We start from the raw sequence: 17,825 nt of genomic DNA, 5'->3' as shown, positions 1-17,825 counted from the left end.
TGGTGCTGGTTTTCCACCTGAACTTCATTTTCATTGAGGTACTGTCACTTAAGTCCACATAGATGAACATGACCTGAAATCAGAGGTCATAATTTTATTCCTACATCTTTCAGCCCCTTTAATTTGTCTTTCTCCTTCAAAATAATTCAGTGTATTTAGTAATCTTGCTACTATTCATTTAAATTAACAGTTATGCTGGCCATGATTTATTGTTACATTTTGATCAAAAAGATTTGATTATGGCATAGCTGTTCCTGAATATATTATCATAGAGTTCACACTTGAAGTAGTGCATGGAACATATTCCAGTGATTTCACTAAGTATAAATTAATTGAAGAATGTGTTTTATTTCAACATGCAGACACATACTATGATGTGCTGTTACTAAACTAATCTGTTATTTCAATTTCAGTATGTGAGACAGAAGCAGCAAAAGTTTATCAGCTATCACTAGAAGAGCACCTACAGCCTTTCAAAGACAGCATGGAGCAATTCATTAGTCAAGGTAAATAATGAAACGTCACTTAACCTTTTCATGACATTTCAAAGACAAGTTATGGGAACAATGTTTATACATTGTGGGAAAGAGACTGTTTATTTTGGCATCATAGAAAGATGTGGATTAGTTTAATCAGATGCCACACAGTTCTAAAAGATTTACAAAATGATTCTGTTGTAATGTAGGTGACTCATTTTCTTTTGCATGACAGCAAAGACAAATGCTATTGGCTCAAGTACGTGATCTGATAAGTTCAGCATTCCAGTAGAAAACAATTTTACAACCTTTGTTCCTTGAAAAATTATTGAAGCTGGATCTGTGTCATTAATTTCTTTCCAAAGAGATAATTCCTTTAGATGTGCCAAAAACATGCTGTAAGTTCAGCAAAAGCAGTTGAAGTTTTCTTCCAGATATAAGGCAAATACATATGAAATACTTGGATGGGCTAAGTGGAAAATGCAAGAAAAGATTTAAGTATCCATGATGAGCTGGCATCCTGAGGACTAGAAGGAATAAAAAATACAACAACAAAAAACACTTTAAAAATGAATAGACAATGTTTTACTCGACTCTTCTTTGGCTAAATGGTAGGAAGATAGGAAGTATGGATAAATTTAATTTTTGACTAATAGCACATCACTATGTCTCTTGAAATACTTCACTGAAAGAGTATATTCTGTGTTGACCAGTTCAATTTCTGATACAATTTGGAGTTGAATGTGTTAGAGTGGCAGTGGCCTGATAAGCAAATCAATGTTGTTTTAGCGTTCTTGTTCACATTACTGGTTCTTCTGTTTTGATGACATTTTTTGTAATAGAAGATGTCTGTCCCCTTCTGATCCAGGTGATTTATGTGAAAAGTGAGTTTCTTCTGATTACTCAACATAGCTCTAGCTCTCAGTAATACATTAGCCTAGATCTGTGACAACGTGTAAGAAAGAAATCATTATTAACTGTTTGTGTATGATGTTTGACAGACCAGGCAGGTATGCATTTATTTATTCTTAATTAGAATGTCCAAGATGATCATCTGTCCAAATATGTAAGAAAAAGAAATATAAATTTCAGTATGTATCAGTATGTGCTACCAGTTTCCTAACTACAGTGGATTTACAGTTATTTATATGAGTATTGCAGAAACACTGATTTGATCTATATATGTAAATTGATGCTTCCTGAGACAAACTATCCATCTGTCAAATCTGGCAAACAGCGCTGTGTCCTGCATGACTAGATATGGAACTACAAGGACTTCTCAGAAAGCAATGCCTCCTAATTTATTCTGTTGGCCCATGAAGTCAAAGGCAGATCCTGGAAGCATGGCAGTAGAGGTTGAACCTTCCCACCAATGTTCCATTAAACTTGCTTGCCATATGACAGATGGCAGCAGAGAGGCAGTCTGACAAAATGGCGAGTGACATGGAAGCTCATATCAAGCAAGCACTGGTGCCACTGAATTCCTCTAAGGAGAAACAATTGCACCCAGTGACATTCATTGACACTTGCTGAATGCTTATGGAGACCAAACAGTAGATGTGAGCACAGTGAAATAATGGGTGGTGAATTTCAGCAGAAGTGACAGTGGGCCATCTATGTTGGTGTAGTACAACGTTCAGACTCTTGTTCATCACTGGCAAAAAATGCCCATCTACTGGTAATGATTGTGCTGAAAAACGGTTTTTTGTAGCTGAGGATTTTCTCCAGCCAATGGTGTTATTGAGCTTTTTGTATCTGTTTTTGTTTCCATAGAAATTATTAGTAAACATTCCCTTCGGAGTGACCTTTGTATGTTAAAACTGTATTCTCACTGTACAGTTGATATGCAACTAGTGATACAAACTTATACCACGTATTTTGTTAAATTTATATTATCACTGTAGCTAGGGAGCTATCAAATCCTGAGCTACTCTTAAACAGATGACTAATGATATAAAGAAATCACACAACATGTCTAAAAAAAAAAAAAAAAAAAAAAAGGCAAATCATATATGGGGCTTATATTACATCACATATGTACTGCTTTTACTTTGTATTTTAGCTTTTTTTTGACTGTGACTTAGAGAGGGTAATGATAGAGTAAAAGCTATAGTAATGTTATGAGGAAAATGAGAAGAAATATGCAGCAGTGCATCTTATCCACGAAGAGCTTTGCTGTGTTATTAGTGGATCTTGCTAGAGCATTGCTAGGGGGAAATCTATAATGTCAGTAAAAGTATTGATTGCTTTTTTAATTGAAATAATTGGAAATGTGCATTGTGAATGCAATGAATTGTGTCTAACAAAAATTATACATTGTTTAAAAATTTGAGGATTACTTTTTTAGTATTCTATCACAATGTAAGAAAGACAAAGGTTAACATATAAGAAAAAAGGAATCTCTGGTTAAGTTCCAAAAAAAAAAAAAAAAAGTAATTCTAAATACCTTTCATTATGAAATCCTTTGTTTTTACTTCATGGGATTGAATTCAGACTTGAAAGAGGCCATGTTTAAAGCAGGATTTCTCTTTCCTGTTCAGTGTTTGACAGGCTTTTGATCTAGATATTTTTTCTAAGGGCTTTTGTTGTTTATGTAGACATAATCGATGAGTCTTTTCAGCTAGACTGCACACATGATCATTTAGAAAAACAGAGGGACAATTCTTGGCACCTTTTAGGGATTTGTGTTTATATAACATATGCTCTGGGAAGAAAAAAAAAAAACTCACTAAGCTTGAAGTTTTATCTTTTCAAGTTCCAGTTTCTCTAAAGTCAGAAAAGTTTTAACTTATAATTCAGATGAAAAACATTTTTCATAAGGATGAATAATTTGGCATGTTTATATGGTGTCTTTTCAGAGTAGATAACTTGTGTGCATAATGGGACCCAAAAGTTCAAAGTAGATAGTTAGTCACTTAAACTTGTTGCTAAACTTGCAGTTAAAATGGAAAATGGATTTATTGTGGGCAAAAATACTTGGACATTGAATTAAATATTCCTGGCAAGGAGATAGAAAAGCCGAATAGTTACTGTATGGCATGGTGGTTATGTAACTTCAAATTAAGTTTTACTCTAAATGGTCTAGCTGATTGTTGCTATTGATGTATTAATAAAAAAGGTTAACACATTCATTAGAGTCACTAGAGGCAAAAATGATTGTTCTTCTAGCTGACTAATGGGAAATTATTCCTTTCAAAGGATAAAGAAGGGGATGAAGTAAGGCATGTGTTCAGAGTCATAAGCTTTTAAATCAAAATGTTAACAGCATATATAGCTGAGGCTGCCTAGCATTTACCTTGCTGTCCCAGTCAGTAGTCTAAATGTGTCAGCATATTCATCAAAATAAGCTAAGTATTCGATCTATTTAACAGAAAATAAAAATCTGTTCCATCTCTATACATGTAGTTTCTGAGGGTCTGTGTGTATCAGAACCTCCAAGGCAAACCTCTCTGTTCTCCTATGTTTTCTATCACCTTTTTGGAACCACACATAGTAAACTATTGGTCAAAAAAATTTGTTATTCTCAAATTTAAATATTGGTAATTTCTCCTGAGATTCTCTGTAGGTACATGGCTTTAAAATAACAACAACAACAAAAACCCACTTGCAAACAGGAAATTTAAAAGAAAAATGTAATATTATAAAGAACTTTTTAAAAGTATTTTCTTTATTACTTACTTCTAACTGCTTATTTAAAATTTATACTAGTATTCAGAGATAGTCCTTTTTAAGTGAAACATTATTCAGACCAAATTGTCAGAAATTAATAAGTACTGTTTATATCTCCTCAGTATAGGAGTGCAAACTTCACTGAATGTTTCTTTCCACAAGTCAGTCCACAAAAGTTATTGCAGTTTGAATAACAGAGATCACAGAGGAAAAAACTGTTTGAAAATGCATTTGCTTTTGGATCACAAACGAATCCCAGTCCGCAGGTTTTAACTGTGGTTAACTTTGCAGTGAGAAGCAGTCCTTAGATGTTTGCTTTTAGGACTCCAGCTAGGCTGTACATTCTTCTCAGCCTGATAAGGCAGGAAACTTCTGATAGGAGGCTGCAGCCACTGCTCCCTCAGACAAGTCAGTCAGTCTGGTTTGGGACCTGAGAAGAAGAAGTATGTTCAAATCACAGATTTACAACTATGATTCTATAAATTGTGCAGATGTTTTAGACTTGAAATCTGGGGAAGGGATCCATTATTGTTTTAGTTTCTGAATAAGGTGTCATTAATTTTAGATTTTTTTTTTTTCAGTATTATGTTATAGGATATTTTAAGGATAGAATGCATTGCATATAAGAAGGAGTAAAAATGATTTTCAGATGATTAGCTAGTTAGTCTAAATCCAGGAATAAATAAATAAATAAATCTGCTGTAGTTGTATGTTTGGGTGACCATTCAGCCTTTGTCTCCTTCTAGTCTTGACAAAATTCTTACAGTTGTCAGCAAGTTACAGTCACAGATTTTATCCTGCTGGACTCCAGACTGTTCTCCAGGCCTGAGTTTTAGCCACATCCTTATGACCTTACAGAATAAAGATGCTAAAATTGTGCTTTTGATTGAACTGTCTGTAACCATTTTGCCAGGAATCTGGTTTCCAAACATATAGTAAATGAATGTATAAATCACTAACTGTGTTGTATTTATCTCTATAGCTGCAACCAGTTAGTTGGCCATAACCTTCTCTTTTAGGTCAAGCAACAAAAGGCTGTACATCACCAGATGATGTACTGTGAGTAAAACTAAATAATCAGAATGAGTTTTGGATGACTGGATTCAGTTTCTGGCTCCAGAAGACTGTGAAATGAATGCTGTTAGAAATTGCCAGAATTAATATTACTCTAGCACAGAATGATTGATTTTGAAGTTTTCTTTTTCTTCAACTGTTTGAATAATTTGATTAATTCAAGGGATACCACTGCATCAACTTTTTTTTTCCTAAAAATAACTGAGAAAATATGACTAAGATCATTAGGAATAAATAAAAAGTAATGCTTTAGTTTTTCTTTAAAGCAAACAAAACAGAAATGCACAGAGAGTCCGTGGGTTGGATACTGTGTAATTTATACAGAGGTATTCACTTTAAATAATGCCATCAAAATACACTCATTATTCAGACAATTTTTTTAATTAGAGTAATTCTTTGATTAAATACAGAGAGAGCAACATGCATTCACTAGTATAGAAATAAAATTTTAACTAGTTCAATTAACATCTACATTTTTGTTAGTATTTATTTTTTTCATTGGATTATTGAAAGAGCTTTTAAAACATTTTCATTGAGTTCTGAAAGTATTTTTTTTTAATCTCACACTGACATCGTAGTGCTGAAATGTACTTTTACCTTAGTATTATATAAACTTGGCCCCAACTCAGGTTTCAGCACCTTCATTGATTACGACATAATAATCCTAATTTAGATTATGGTGTATTTGCAACACTAAACACTGTATTAAAGAGTAAAAAAGTTTTTTTTTTGACATTAGTTGGCATGAGGATGATATGTATTAGTCATAAAAACACGATACAGGTCATTCGCACCAAAAGCAGTATGAATGGGTGCAGAGGAACACTGGAAACATTGTAGACAGGGTTCAAAAACACCCCTTCTATAAAATCAGAAATGCTTACCATGTAGTTGTTGGGATGTTAAATTAAAATAGAGACATTGAAACTTAACTTAGGTTTAGTTCCTGCATTGGGTGATCTCTCATGGTTGAGAGATCAGGCTAGCAGCTGGACATCCTTGCTTTTAAATTAGACCTGAAACCTCCTGCATACCTAATAACATGTATTTAGTTTTTGGTTTGATAGGTACAAGCAATCTGGTTAGTGACTAGTCCTGACCTCCTGGAACATTTCTGTAGTGTAACATTTTAGAATCAGTAGCATGGAGTGAGGTGGTCAAAGCTACATGTGAACTACGATGTATTTTGCTTCTTTGAATATGACGTTTAAGAACATTAGAGTGAATAGTCTCTAAATGCAGTTAAATTAGAGTATAATGGATTAGTAGCCTTGGATCTGGGTCCCACTTTCACCTCGCTTCAGTGGAAAGTAGATTCCATCTTTTAAAGGGTAACAAATTATTTGTTTACCAGACTGCTGCCTGAGATGGAATGAAAGATGAAATATAGAGGAAATTCACATCTTGAAATGTGCTTTGAGTGCTAGGCAGGACTTTCGCTAATTTTTGCTAATTTTCTTACTGTTATTATTTTTATTATAGTTATTTTTATGGTGAAGGTAGAGAAGCACTGCAACAGGCTGTTCAGAGGTGCTGGATGCCCCTTTCTTGGAGGCACTTGAGGTTAGAGCAACCTGCTGGTAGTCATAGGCATCCCCCTTCATTGCAGGCGTTTTGGATCAGATGACATTCAAAGGTCCCTTCCAACTCAGATGATTTAATGATTGGTTATAGGACTCTATACTCCTTTCATGGAGTCTTTTATTTACAAAGTTGTTTGGGTTTGGGGTGATTTTTTTGATTGTTTGGGGATTTTTGTTGTTGTTGTTGTTTTTTTAGACCATTGTTGATCATTGGTATGACTGTGGATTTTAGTTGTGATCTGTGGAGCAGCAAATAATTTGACTTGTCCCTGTTGTGTAATGTAATGAAGTGCAATTGATTGAAGTAACTATAAATGTTTTGGCTTATCTTAGAAGTGTTGAAAAAACAGGAACAACCTAATTAGAAAAACGTGCAGCATGTTAGAAGTTCTATCCCCAGTTATCCTCAAGAAACTAGGGCCTAAGTGAAGTATTTAAATGTTCTGTTTCATATATGCATGAAAATCTTACAGAGTAGGGGAGAGGGAGTGGGGTATTCTTCTTGCTTGCTATCTTCTATGAATGTCATAGAAATCCAGCAGGATCCTGTACTTCTGCTAGGATTTCCAGAATAAAATTTGCTTTCTTCTTTTGCAGTTTTCTTAGCATAAATATACCAGTTAATAAACTATCCAAATGTACTTGTATACTATCTTTATAGTATACAAGTATATAGTATACAAGTTAATAAACTATCCAAATGTAATCTTTTATCAGTATAAATAGAAATGCTCAAAACTATATCAACGTAGCTCTAATGACTCATTGTCATTATACTTATTGTAAAGTCATTGTATCTGTCAAAAAAGAAATAAAAACCAACAACCTGGCTACACTTGAAAGTTACTGGAAAGCACATTCATATCTAATTGTAAACAAATAATAGTTAATACTTTATTTAAAAAGTGGAAAATGAAAAAAGATTTAGGATGTAGACAAGCAGATGAAAGGATTTGTGTTGCTTTCCATCTGAGATTACTGAGATGCATTCCTGTATTCAGTTACCTGAGAAGATGTGATATTCCCTTGAGAGAGATCAGAAGGGATAACAGTTTTGTGCATCTCCTTACTCATAGTCCTTTGAAACCAGTTCAGTAGAAATAATCTATATTGCAGTAGGGTTTGAGGCCAGACAGTGACTATAGGCAGTAAACACTGGGTCAAGATCATAGCACAGGACAACAACAGAATGTTTTCATGGAACACAAGTGCTGAAGAGGGACATTTGAGTGCTGCTTGAGTAGACCTATGAAGTCTACTCAGAATTGTTTCTGAGTCTGAAACAGAAAGTCAGATTGTTTTTTGACTATGCTTATGTATGTCCTTTATGTGCAAATGTACTAAATAATCTTTATCAACTGCTAAAACTAATTTTTTTCTTACAGAATTCCTATTATTGCATGCTTTAAGCTAAAATCTTCATATTGTTATTTAGTATAAATTTTGGCTTGCTGGTTTTTTGGTTTTTTTTTGGTTTTGTTTTTTTGTTTTTTTTTTTTGTTTGTTTGTTTGTTTTTTACACAGTGGCTAAGCTTCAGCAGCTGACATCATTTAAGAATTAATTGTTTAACTCTTACAGTCTTGTGGTTTTTTTTTTAATTTGTGTTTGGGTAGGGTTTGGATTTTTATCTTTTAGGGTTGCAGAGTGGTGAGCTGCTCTCCTCCAGAATAGATATTTGGCATGTTTTGGTGTATTTTTAGTCTCAGGTAGTATTCATGGAGCACCACAGTGGAGGGGGAAAAAAAATTATCTTTAAAGTTTCTGGTAAATGCTACAGCAAAGGCTTCTAAAAGTTTTGGAGTGTTTTCTTTTTTTCAGTAGAATGGATTTCTAATAATTTCACTGCTATTAAAATACAAGTAGCACAAGGCAGAATTATCCCAGTTCAAAAGGGTAGTAGCAAGACTATGATCTCCCTGCTAGTGTTAATGCAGATATTTCTAAAGAATTTTAAACTCTGTAGAAGAGATGATAAGGAATGAAATGTACTTTCAAATATTTTGCAAGATCTGATAATAGAGGGAATATATTGCATATTGTTGTATGCAATGTCTGTATGGAACATAATCTGATAATAGAGACAGAAAGTAATCTGATGGACTGGTGTAGACTTAAGGCAGAAGGTATTAAGTTTAAATTTGGAAGAAAGTTGATTGGACTCAAAATGAGAAAATACTTGGAAAGGTTATTAATTCACAGAGAAGCTTGATTCCAGCAAGGCCTGTAGCATATGTGTGAAATGTCTGCTGCCATTGAGATAAGAAGGGATGTTCATGGTCAAAAAATGGGTTTCATGTCATTGTCATTGAGCCTTTCTCCATGTTAATTTAATCTCTCAGACTGTGGGAAAGGGAAAGGTATTGCTCTGCTTGCTAAACACTGTCATTTTCTGGAATGCTTGTGTATATTTCCCTCATTCAGTTTCATGCAGTGTTCCAGGCTTTCTTAAAAGCATAGGTCACTTTGTTAGGAGTGTTTATATATGTATCTTTGCAGAAGTTTATATGTAATCTTTGCAGGACTGGAATCTAAAAGAACTGGAAGAGTAAACACAGCACAATGGCATGTATCATTCTCGAATGTAGTTATATGCTGATAATGATGGAGATTCTATACATTAAGTTAATTAGATTTTATGTACAAAGCTTTAGAAACACACTGAATTGCATGAAATCAAGTTTTATACACCAATTATAAAACATCAAACAAAAAGAATGATTAAAAATACAGAAATTGATTAAATAAAAGTTGAAATGTTTGGTGTAAATTTCAGTGAGAAAAATTTCATTAAGAGATTTGATGGAAGAGTCTAGGATCTAGTACACTCTTCATGCTTGGGAAGGAATGACATGGGGAGGAAGGAATGTACTTGAGTTTTGAGAAAAAATAGAAAGTATTCAGAAAGTATAGAGCTAGCTGTAGACGGTGACTAACAATGAATAATATGAAGCTATCTTAATAGAAAGCAGGCAAATGGTATCACATTGATTCATAAAAAGGCATTACGTGATTTCAAATAAAAAGTGAAATGAAAGTAAGATAATTAATTCAGTACATGTCATAAATAGATAAGGCAGCTTCTTTTTCTTGCTTCATGAGACCACTTTAAAACTTTTTCCTTTTTTCAATATTTCCACATTTTAAAATATGACCAAAGATTATTTTTAAATATATCATTTTAAGTAGATTTCACAGGGTATATATTCTTTCAGGATTACGCAAGTTTGCCTATAAAGACCTACAATATATATTACACGTGTACAGGAAGAGATACAAAATTTTTACTTCACTCCCTGCTGCATAATATGAAATATAGGGAGTAGTACTTCCTAGTATATTTTCTGTAATAGGCTTGAAGCAGTATTGTTGGAGATGGTTTAGAAATTTAGTGTTAAAGATCAAGAAATCTAATTCCTATGCAGGGAACTGGAGAAAAGATGATGAGTCAATAAAATATGGAATATTTTTTAGTTGGCAAAGATTGCTGACCACCCCACCCCCACCCCCCCCCGCCAAAAAAAAAAAAAAAAAAAAAAAAAAAAACCAACAAAAAACTCCTGCATCTGCCATAAGAGCCTCTAAACAGTTGCTGGTATGGTCAGTGCAAGTGTTCTGAGTGTATACAAGAGCAAATGTGACTGCAAGATTTGTTTTATTGTTTTTCTGGGAAAATATTCTGAATAAATCTTCCTTCTGCATGATAGAGATTGAGAATTTTATTGACTGAGCTGAGCACCCAGAAATGCTCAGCTGCCTCTCAACCCCTGAAAAGGACAGATTCTCCAACACCAGCTATTGCCACAGTGGTATCACTGTGGAGCCAGTAGGGATTTTCTTCTTTTTGTTTCACCTGCTAGAGGACTTATCATCTGTAAGAGGAAATATACTTTTCTCAAATACTCTTCTCCCCACATGCATACATTTCAGCTTGTACTTAGCACTTCATTGATACAGGCTGCCAAGAAGGAAGAATGTCAAACTGGTGCCTTTCAGGCACTCTTTACCAGTTCTGAAGAGCTGCTCTGGAGAAAGGAATGAAAGTAAAGATGTATTATATTCAATGACAAGGTAAAGTCTAATGCACTATGGGACTCATCAAATGAATCTGTCTTAGTTTTTATGTTCAAAATTATTGAGGCTTTTTTGAGAAAACTATATTGAAAACATTACTCTGATTTATTTTTTTAAGGTTTTTTTTTTTTTTTTTTTTTTTTTTAATCTCTTGTTAAAGCAGAAAAATGAGTTGAAGGCAGTTTACCAATGGGGCAGTCACTACAAAGAAATAATAATGCCTATGATCACTGATACTACATGATCATATGAGTGCACAGTTTCAGAAATTATAGGACTATCTAGTTGCCTCTACATCTACTAGTTATTCCATTGTATCTGTGGTTTTTGGTAATGTAGTTCTTTCTTCCCTTGCTGGTTAAATTTCCATGCATTTCTTTGACTAGCTGATGTGCACATCTTTCACATGCTTATGTACACTATTGCAGATGTAGCTATTTAAGAATATACTTTGGACATAAATTCACAGTGTGCTACATTTTCTTCTCTTTTGCTGGTGCCACTAGTCTTCTTGCTCAAGCAGAATCATTTTTATTCAGTTCTTTAACCATTTTCATCTAAGAAATAAGAAAGCAAATGGATTGCAAGTCTGATCCACACCTGAATCATATGCCTTTAATAACAATTAAAGGTTTCATCACATATTTGGAACAGAGTGTAGGGGAATTCTCTCTCAGGGTAAACTTTTTCCTTGTGAAAGTCTTAATTTCAAGAGGTGATGTGATGTGGAATGGAATCTTCGTTTGGGTGTATATTTCACTTATACTAAAAGAAAAAAAGCTATTACAGATTGTTTTCAAGAATATTTTCTTTGTGTAATATCCATTCTCTAGGAAATTATTAGAAGTACATATACTTGAAACGATTTAAAGGTGTATGTGGCACAGTGGTAGGAATGCCGGAGGAACACTGGAGGCCCGGGTTCGAATCCCCCCTGTGGTGCAAGTGGTAGAAGTGCTGCTCTGCTGCACAGGAGGCTCGAATCCCGGGGGTTGGACTCGATGATCTCTAAGGTCCCTTCCAACCCGCACAAGACTGTGAGACTGTGTATATATTCATGTTTTTAAATTGAAATTGAACAAGAGTTTGTGGTAGAGTGAAGACATTCCAACATGCTTTGATAAGACTTGTATCATTTGTTGTAGTCTTCCAAAAATAAATTATGGAATGTTTTCTCCATTGTTGTTACGTAAGCATTTATTGAATTACTGGATATGAGGAAAAAGTCAAATCTAGACAATGCAGATGTTATGTTCCATCAATCCTGGAAATTATTTTTAAAAAAGAAAGGGTTCTATGCAAATCTAATACTAAAAGGCTGTCCTGAACTAGAACACACTAAGCTCCATTTCCAAGCATTATTTAACTCAGTGGAGTCCAAATTATGTGTTTCAGGAACAGAATTATTTACTTCAGAAGTTATATTTGAAGATACTAAAAAAAAGCGGTAGTGTAGAAGTATATGTTGAATCTCCCTCCATTCACGGAGCATGTGTGGAGTTTCTTCTCTTTTGTAGCATATGGTTTTACAGCAAATCATACCTTGATATTCAAGGTTGAAGTATAAAGAACAAGAATTCTGTCAAAGCTGCCAGGTTTCACCTGGTTTCATATCCAAAGCCAAGCAAGACTTTTCAAGCAAAACTATAAGTCAGCCCAGATTCACTCAACACTGGGCCCAGGTTCAGTCAGAAGAGTTGTGAGCCATTACAAACCTTTTGAAGAATCTGGGCCAAGTTTCAAGTCTGTAATGAAACCCGTAATCAGGCAGCCTTCGCGTGCTCTGGAGTTTTCTTGAGAACATATACCCAGATCTCCCTAAAGTTTCCTGTGGGTTTGCTGTTTCACTTTAAACAAAGCAATGATGGAGCCTGAATCTTCAAATAATGACTGCTAGGTACAAATTTGTTGCTACAAGTAAACAAAGTGCTGATCACCCAGCTCAGATGACTACGTTACTACCAATAAAAAGCATTTTCAGCTTTTTACTCTTTTAATATTTTAGTTCAAGTGTAAAGTGCTGCTGATTGAAACACCAAATGGAACAGTAGCAATTACATTTGATTCCTAATATTTCCATTGCCATTCTCATCTGTGCTAAATTGCCAAATTTAAAATCTGGATTTTCTGTTTTAAAGATGGTGCATCTACAATACAAGAAGAAATAATCTCAGTTATTATTGTAGAGCTTTGTAGGGAGAATAGAATAGTAAATAAATTTAGAGCTCTATTATTTATTTATTTATTTATTAGATTCCTTTATGAAACTTGCATCAATAGCATTTGTTTTCAGGACAGTTCAGAGCCTCTTCATGCCTCTAGACCAAATGTCTTTCTGGAATCCTAAAATTCTCCTTACAAATTAGTGGGTTAGTACACCAGCAGACTGGAAAAGGTAACCAAGTTCTAAACTAAAAAGCTCTTGGCCAAAATGTTAGTATCTTGAGTGGATTTAAGATGTGCTACCTGAATAACTATATACTATAAGCATGCTTGCACAGAATACTCTGTACTAGAGCTTTACTTTTTTTTCCCCCAAGTTTAATGCTCAGTTTCAGGTAGATATTGCATATCGGTATTTCTAAGTTAAGTAAACTTGATATAAAATGCAATCTGAGAGAAGCTTTGTAAATTAGATCATTTTTGCATCTATGTGTGGCAATGGCTGCTTCATGTTTTGACTCTTTATTTAATGACCATGCAGTAATTCCCTTCATACAAAATTTTTCTTTTAAAAATGGGTCCACTATGTCTCTATTACTTCACTAATTGGTATGTCTTATTTCATTCTTATATAAAAATTAGCTGTGGCTCTTTGCAGGGGGACTGGAGAAGGAAGGGAGCTTTTATTCATGTCTGTCAAGCAATTTTTACAAAGGCGGAAGGCTTCAAGCTTTTCACTCCGCTTATCCTCTTTGTTCCCATATTTCTAGTTTTCAGAGTCATTCTTTAAGAATTGTTTTAATGTCACATTCATGGCCTGATTGTTGTTTATATTACCTCAAGAATTTTCTTTTTTAAATCTTGCTCCAAGGAGTTCTTGTTTATTTATTTATTTAAATAGATATCAGAACACATCACTTTTTTTCCCCAAAATTGATGTACATTAGTATATCTTAAGGTTGTTTTTCCAAAATACAGGATAAACAAATTACAGCAATTAAAGTGAAATATTTTCATAAAACAGCATCTGTATGTTTGACTTTGTGCTAATATTTTGTCTGTATTTTTACAGCTAAAATAGACCAAGAAAATGAAGAGAAGTCGCTGACAGAAGCACATAAAAGGTAAGAAAAAACAATGATAAAACCCTCCTGTGAAAAATATATTTTGTTAGAAATTGCTGTATTGGAGGCCAACATTTTATTTGTTGGATTTTGAAAGAAATGCACTGAGAAATAAGATTGTTATGTATCTGTTGTAAATTTCAATTTGATGAATGAAAAACATAGAATGTATAATTTAAAAGAATACAGAGCTATAGGAATATATGGGATCCTGGACTCCATCAGGAGAGGGGTTGTTCAGCAGGGATAGGGAGGTTATTGTCCCTCTCTGCTCAGCTCTTGTGAGGCCCCATCTGGAGTACTGTGCTCAGGTGTGGAGCCCTCAGTACAAGAAAGAGATAGAGATTTTGGAAAGGGTCCAAAGAAGGGCCACAAAGATGATCAGGGGGCTGGAGCACCTCCCCTATGAGGACAGGCTGAGGGAGTTTGAGCTCGTTCAGCCTGGAGAAGAGAAGGTTGTGGGGTGAAGTAAACTCTTCGAAAGGGCTGACAATAGCAGGACACAGGGAAATGGTTTTAAGTTGAACGAGGGAAGATTTAGGTTGGATGTTAGGGGGAAGTTCTTTACTATGAGAGTGGTTAGGCCCTGGAAGAGGCTGCCCAAGGAGGTTGTGGATGCCCCATCCTTGGAGGTGTTCAAGACCAGGTTGAATGGGGCCCTGGGCAATATGATCTAACAGATGTTATGTTTGGTGGCCCTGCTAGGCAGGGGTGTTGGAACTACATGATCCTTGAGGTCCCTTCCAACCCGGGTCATTCTGTGATCTGTGATTCTCTGGTTTTAGAGAAATATTGCATGGAATTTATCTTTTAGAAAATGCATGTACATTATATGATAATGAAGTCAGAAATGATATCTGAACTGAGGGAGTTCAGCACCAGAATTACAGTGGCCTGACAAACACTGTATTTCTAGACAACTACTAATCATTAGGTACTACTTCCTGTGCTTATAAAATAGAGTGATAATCTGTTTTTTTTAATATACTAGTATATATAATTAAATATGCCTTTCTCCAAATATTTTTTGGTGGTTAAATATATTTAATTCAATAATGAATTTCACTGCACAGTGTGTGGTTTCTTCTGATGTCTGGCAGAATTCTCCAGAAGCTCTGTCTAAATGGGGCATGTAAAATCTGTCCCAGCAGAAGGCTGAAATGAAGCTCCATTTCTAGTCCACATTTGGTGCAATTTACAGTCTACATTAGTTTTCCATTTGCCAAACATAGCATCTTTTTGTACTAACTATAGCTGCTGCTGAGCATATGCTAATGAATACAGCTGGTAAGCATCTCAATAGGATACCAGTAAAATGTAAAATATTCCAACTTTCACTGTTTTGTCAGCCAATTTTTTGGCACTGGTGTCCCAGTTTCTACCTGGCTTCAATGTAACAGTACAGTGACTGTTCTGGTAGAGCATAGCCATTTCTATCTATTCTCAAGATATACAATAGAGCACTTGAAAAGGAGAGGAGCGGATGTTCTTTTGTCACAAGTTTCATGTTCACTTTCATGGAGATGATTGGTCATTGAGTGGTATATTGTTCCATTTTTACATCAGGATCTCAAATCATCAAAGGAAGTACTGTTTTGGCTCAGTATCATACCTCTTACTAAAGTATACAAAAGGCCTACTCCTAATCCTTCCTATTTGTCTTAATTCTTTCTTCTCTCCCTGTGATGAATACAGCAGCTCCTTTAACATAGTATGTTGTCCAAGAAAGAAATTCCAGTTCATTGTTGTACATTATATTCAGAAGTTTTTTGGAACAAATGAGGAATTACACTGGGGCCTAACACAAGGAATCTAGGGACAACGTTATTTTTACTGTTACTTTAAGTTATGTTTGTCTTTCTTCCTTGCACCTTTCCACTGAAAGTGTTAATCAAATACTGAAAAACAAGTTCTTGAGGTAGTTTTACTATTGTGGGTGTTTATTGCATTAAGATCTTTAAGGAGGCTTAGAAAACGCTTGAGATCTTTTTTGGCAAAGAGTGAAAGATGAGAGCTTAAAAAGCTATATAAAAGATTCATTTCATTTGGCTAATCATATGAAAAATAGCTGTGTATAGGATGACTAGGCAAGCAAGTGGTGCAAGGAAAAGTGATGGATTTGATGGAGAAAAAATAATGTGAATAATGTGTTTGAATTTTCCTTTTGAAGTGGTCAACTTTAGCCCACAGATAAGTTCAGATCTACCCCACAACAGCATTTCTTTTGCTTTCAGTATGAGCTACAAATTTTCTTTTAGCTTGGACGCAAAAAATGATATCTCCATAAAAACACAAGTCTGAAGGAAAGCTCTTGCAGCAATAATAACAGAAATATTTCTAAAATGAATAATGATTGGGGGGAAAAAGCAGCAATTTTAGGAAAGCTCAATTGTGCAATAGATGAACTGAAATGGAAAGTTAATCTTCCACGCAAAGTGAAGACAAAGAAAATGGAATGTCTCCTCCAGGGACTCCATGCAGCGTATAGCTGTTCATTTGTCACTAGTGAGAAAATGTTTAATCGGTTTTGAAATGATGTATTCTCTCTTTATTTATCGTGTTTAGTGACTTTAAGAGTGTCAGTATGTAAAGTGTTTATCCAAGGAATGGATTTCTGGCACATGGATAAAATGAAAAGTGAAATGTTTAGCTTGCAATAGGCATATGTTCCAAGATCCCTCTGAGAAAGTATCCTGAGATGAGAAGAAAGCACACAGGTCTGTGTTTATCTAGCTTACGCAGGCAGACAAGGAAGGCTCCAGCCTGGTATTAACACTGAAGTGACATGGAATGTCTTCACTAAACCCCAAACAATTACATCATTCCCTTAACAATATTGATAAAGTGCAATAAAAAGGAACCTGGCACTTTCCAATTAGATCCTCATTGCTAAATACTTGAGTAACTGTCAAATACATGGCAAGTTAAAGTAAAAAAAAAACCACTATTTCAGGGGGAGTGAAAAGAAACAAAAGATGGGAAGGAGAGGAGGAGGGAAACTGCATTTTCCTCCTCCTGTATTTCAGGAGTCCGCATTTTGAAATTTCTTTTTTCCATTTTAAATGAGTTAAGATTGCATCCTGCGTACCAAGATGCATATATATATATGCTCAGTTTACACAGATGGAAATAACATTTACACAAATTTGTAGCTAAAAATGAGACTGAAAGTTGGTGCCCTTTTTGCTAAGAAAGAAATGTTTCATGTGTTCTGTATTTTCATTTACTTAGTTGTAAATACTTCTGAACTTTTAAGATTATATCTTTATGCAGGGAGAAAAAGAATTATTGTTTGCAGGTATACCTGATGCAAATGTAGGAGACAGCTCAATCAGAGCATCTACGGTCAGTAGAAACTAAGATTGCATCAAATTATTGTCAAAAGTTATATGGTAGCTAATATCTTGATTACTGTGCTGGTAAGAGTAACAGGGTCAATATCATCTCTCTAGTTTACACTATGAAATGAGCTAATTGCTCCTCTTGTGCTTGGTTCCTGAAGAAACAGCAACAAAGCAATTACCAGAATAGCATTCAATGAAGTGAGAGGTCTTTACTCGCTCTACTTGTTACCTATGTTTAGCTGAATAGTTATGAAGGCATCACATATAGCTTTATTACTTTCTTCTAATACCTCGTCCAGTATTTAGTTCAGATCTCCTTG

At 34.7% G+C, this 17,825-nt stretch overlaps 1 protein-coding gene across 5 annotated transcripts in view; it reads left to right on the top strand.

Annotated features, from left to right (window-relative positions):
* FMN2 (formin 2) overlaps positions 1-17,825 on the top strand; it is a 131,620-nt gene that overhangs the window by 89,844 nt on the left and 23,951 nt on the right. For all 5 annotated transcript variants that reach the window (XR_014943911.1, XM_085541271.1, XM_085541270.1 and 2 more), the window contains 2 exons: positions 414-506; positions 14,110-14,161. Coding sequence is in view for 4 of the 5 variants with exons in the window: in XM_085541271.1 (XP_085397397.1) it covers positions 414-506; positions 14,110-14,161 (145 nt within the window). In the remaining variant the exon portion in view is untranslated. The remainder of the gene's footprint in view (positions 1-413; positions 507-14,109; positions 14,162-17,825) is intronic.

Source organism: Coturnix japonica, chromosome 3 (genome assembly GCF_054131305.1).
Source record: "Coturnix japonica strain WE chromosome 3, WE-NBRP24, whole genome shotgun sequence".
NCBI lineage: Eukaryota > Metazoa > Chordata > Aves > Galliformes > Phasianidae > Coturnix > Coturnix japonica.
Note: the sequence above shows the minus strand (reverse complement) of the source record. Positions and strands in the feature narration are given on the sequence as shown.